Genomic DNA, 2,782 nt, shown 5'->3' with positions numbered 1-2,782 from the left:
CTTTGTGGTAGGCACTCCGCAGCTCCTTCACCTTAATCATGCACTGCAGGGCATCCCGGTCATGGCCCCTTTCCATCATGTCCTTTGATACCTTCCCGAAGGTATCATAATTCCTACAGCTGGAGCACAGCTGGGACTGGACAGCTTCCTCCCCGCAAATACTGATGAGGTCCAGCAACTCGCCATTGCTCCATGCTGGGGCTCACTTGGCGTGTGGAGGCATGTTCACCTGGAAAGATTCGCTGATAGCACTCCACGCCACACCAGGCTGAGCAAACAGGAAAGGGATTTTTGAAATTCCCGGGGAATGTAAAGGGTCAGTCACATGGTTGGTTACTTGAGGCCAGGGCAGTAGAGTTTGAACTGATGACCAGAGTGGCTAGAAACAGGCATTGTGGGATACTGCCGAATAATTCTGGAGGCCAGTCCCAGTGCATTGGGTGGCCACACTGGCGCTGCAGCGCTGCAGCGGCAGCGCAATACACGCTATTCCTCTCGGGGACGTGGAGTACATGCAGTGCTGCAACCATGGAGATGCAGCGCTGCAAATGCCTTGCCAGTGTGGATGGGGAGTTAGTTACAGCGCTGGGGGCGGCTTTACAGCGCTGTAACTTGCAAGTGTAGCCAAGGCCTCTGCTCCTTCAAGGACATCACCCTAGCATACTTCAGTTACATTATATTCACTCATTACCATATTTTTATGAAACCATATAGACTGCACAATGTCACAGGTTGTATGTATTTGATTCCATTTAACAATTGCAAAGTTCTTGGTGCAGGCTTGTAGCAGTGGTAGAAGAAACTGCAGGCTCAAATCAAGTCTCTGGAGTACATCCACAGCTTTGGACGGGTCATTCAGTCCTTGCTTCAGAGCTTCAGTTTCTACCAAAGTTCCTCCAGATGTCAGAAGCAGGATTGAAGACCAAAATGAAGGGGTTTCCAGGGCCTTTTATATCCTCTGCCTTGTGGAAGGACACCCCTTTGTTCTTACTGTGGAAAATCACAGCAGCAAGATGGAGTTTGGAGTCACATGGGCAAGTCACAGATCCATGCATGACTCAGTTTGCAGGGAGAGCAGCCATTGCTCACATGCTACCTAGAACATTTCCAGGAAGGCTCTTCAGATGTGGATTGGAGTCTCCCAGGTCCACGGTCAGCTAAGTGTTTCTTGATTGGGCACTTACTCAGAATAGTCCTTTCTCAACAAGCTGACCAAATACTTCACTGTTGCCACTTAGAATCAAATACATTGAGAAACAAGCAGCTAGCCAATATTCATAACTTCCAATACAAAAATGATACACACATATAGACAGCATAATCATAACCAGCAAAATACAACCTTTTCATAGACACCTTACTTGACCTTCTTTGTACAATATTTGGTGCAACTATAGGACCTTGGTTGCAACAATGATCTATACGGTCAGAGTTCATTTCAATAACATCACAATGGGCAAATCAGTAAGGCCTAAATTTAAAACAGTGGCCTAAATCTGTGTGTCTTGATTTACCTCTTCAAAATACAGGACTCCAGGGCACGTGTTCCATCTGCATTCGCAGCTGCAGCCGGAGTCAGTGGGTGCTGTGGGTCCCCAGCCCCTTGGAGAACCAGCCCCTAAGCACTTAGGTCAGTACCCAAATTTGAATCCTACATCAAAAAACATTCTTGACATTTGGACCCAGCCCATCATTGTGCTCTGGCTCCTGTGCCAGCTAGCATGGCTGTTTGTGCCTCCTCCCCAGCAGCTGCAGGCACAGGGAGTGCTCCTGGGAGGGGCGGGAGGGAGTGGGTTGGGGCACGGACAGGCTGGAGGAGGAAGGGATGGAAAGGGATAGAGGGGTGCGGCCAGGGTGAAGCTGCACCTCATTTACTCTGCACCTTGGCAAAGCCCCTGAGGACCATTAAACCAGGGATGCAGCTCTGGCTGGAGCTCAGGACTTGCCCAGCTGCTGTTAAGGTCTGCATTAGCCCTTGCAGCCTCTGAATAGGGGGCCTATTGAACCATCCCCCTCCCTGCCTCAGTTTACCATCTGCTCGATGTTTGTACGTCTGTTTGCATTACAGTCTAAGGAGAACGAGGCCCCCCATGGTGCTGAGCTCTGAGCAGACACTGAGCAAATAGACCCAGAAAGCTTACGATTCAGTGTCCTGATCCTGAAAAGTCTCAGTGTCCCAGTGATGCCAAAGGGACCAAAATGGGTAAAGTTACAGCCACCATTTACTGAGAAAGGGGCAGAGCACAAAAATGCCCCCCCAGCTGTCTGACTAAATGTCTCTAAGTAACCAGCTGCACATGGTACATCCGACAGCCAGGGGAGAGAAATTACAGGTACTATATGTACCATTCCAGTCTTTTTCCTTCTGTAACCCTGTACCAAAGCAGTGAATCTGTTCTGCTCTGCAATGCGGAGTGCAGACCCAGGTACCTGAGACAGCAGCAGGGGAAAGGTGTTTGAACGATGGCTGCAAATCTCAAGCCGCGCGGAGACCAGCAAAAGATCAGCACTTCCCTCCGCTGAGCTGCAACGTCTCTATTAACCACGTTGTTAAACTGCTGCAACACTGGACTCGGGTAACTAGCTGCATCCGCAGCAGCATCTCTGCGCAGCACGGCTCCCCCGCCACAGCTGAATTCCCTCTCCTTGTCCCCGATGGCGACTTCCCAGACTGCCCCAGGCCTCCTCAGTCTGTCCCCACATCCCCTCCTGCAGCCGCAATGGGCAAGTGGCCCGAGAGGTCTCTGTTTATCACACACCATGCACCCTGCAGGCCCCTAGT

The 2,782-nt window shown here is 50.6% G+C and overlaps 1 protein-coding gene across 1 annotated transcript in view; it reads left to right on the top strand.

Moving 5' to 3' along the window:
- Nucleotides 1-2,199: 2,199 nt before the first annotated feature.
- The window catches only part of LOC117887096 (zinc finger protein RFP-like), a 10,001-nt gene continuing 9,418 nt past the window's right edge, over nt 2,200-2,782 (top strand). Inside the window, exon 1 of the mRNA XM_034789338.1 lies at nt 2,200-2,203. Within this exon, the coding sequence (XP_034645229.1) occupies nt 2,200-2,203 (4 nt within the window). The remainder of the gene's footprint in view (nt 2,204-2,782) is intronic.

The sequence above is a fragment of the Trachemys scripta genome, chromosome 14, assembly GCF_013100865.1.
Source record: "Trachemys scripta elegans isolate TJP31775 chromosome 14, CAS_Tse_1.0, whole genome shotgun sequence".
Taxonomy (NCBI): Eukaryota; Metazoa; Chordata; order Testudines; family Emydidae; genus Trachemys; species Trachemys scripta.
This window is presented reverse-complemented; position numbering and strand designations above follow the sequence as displayed.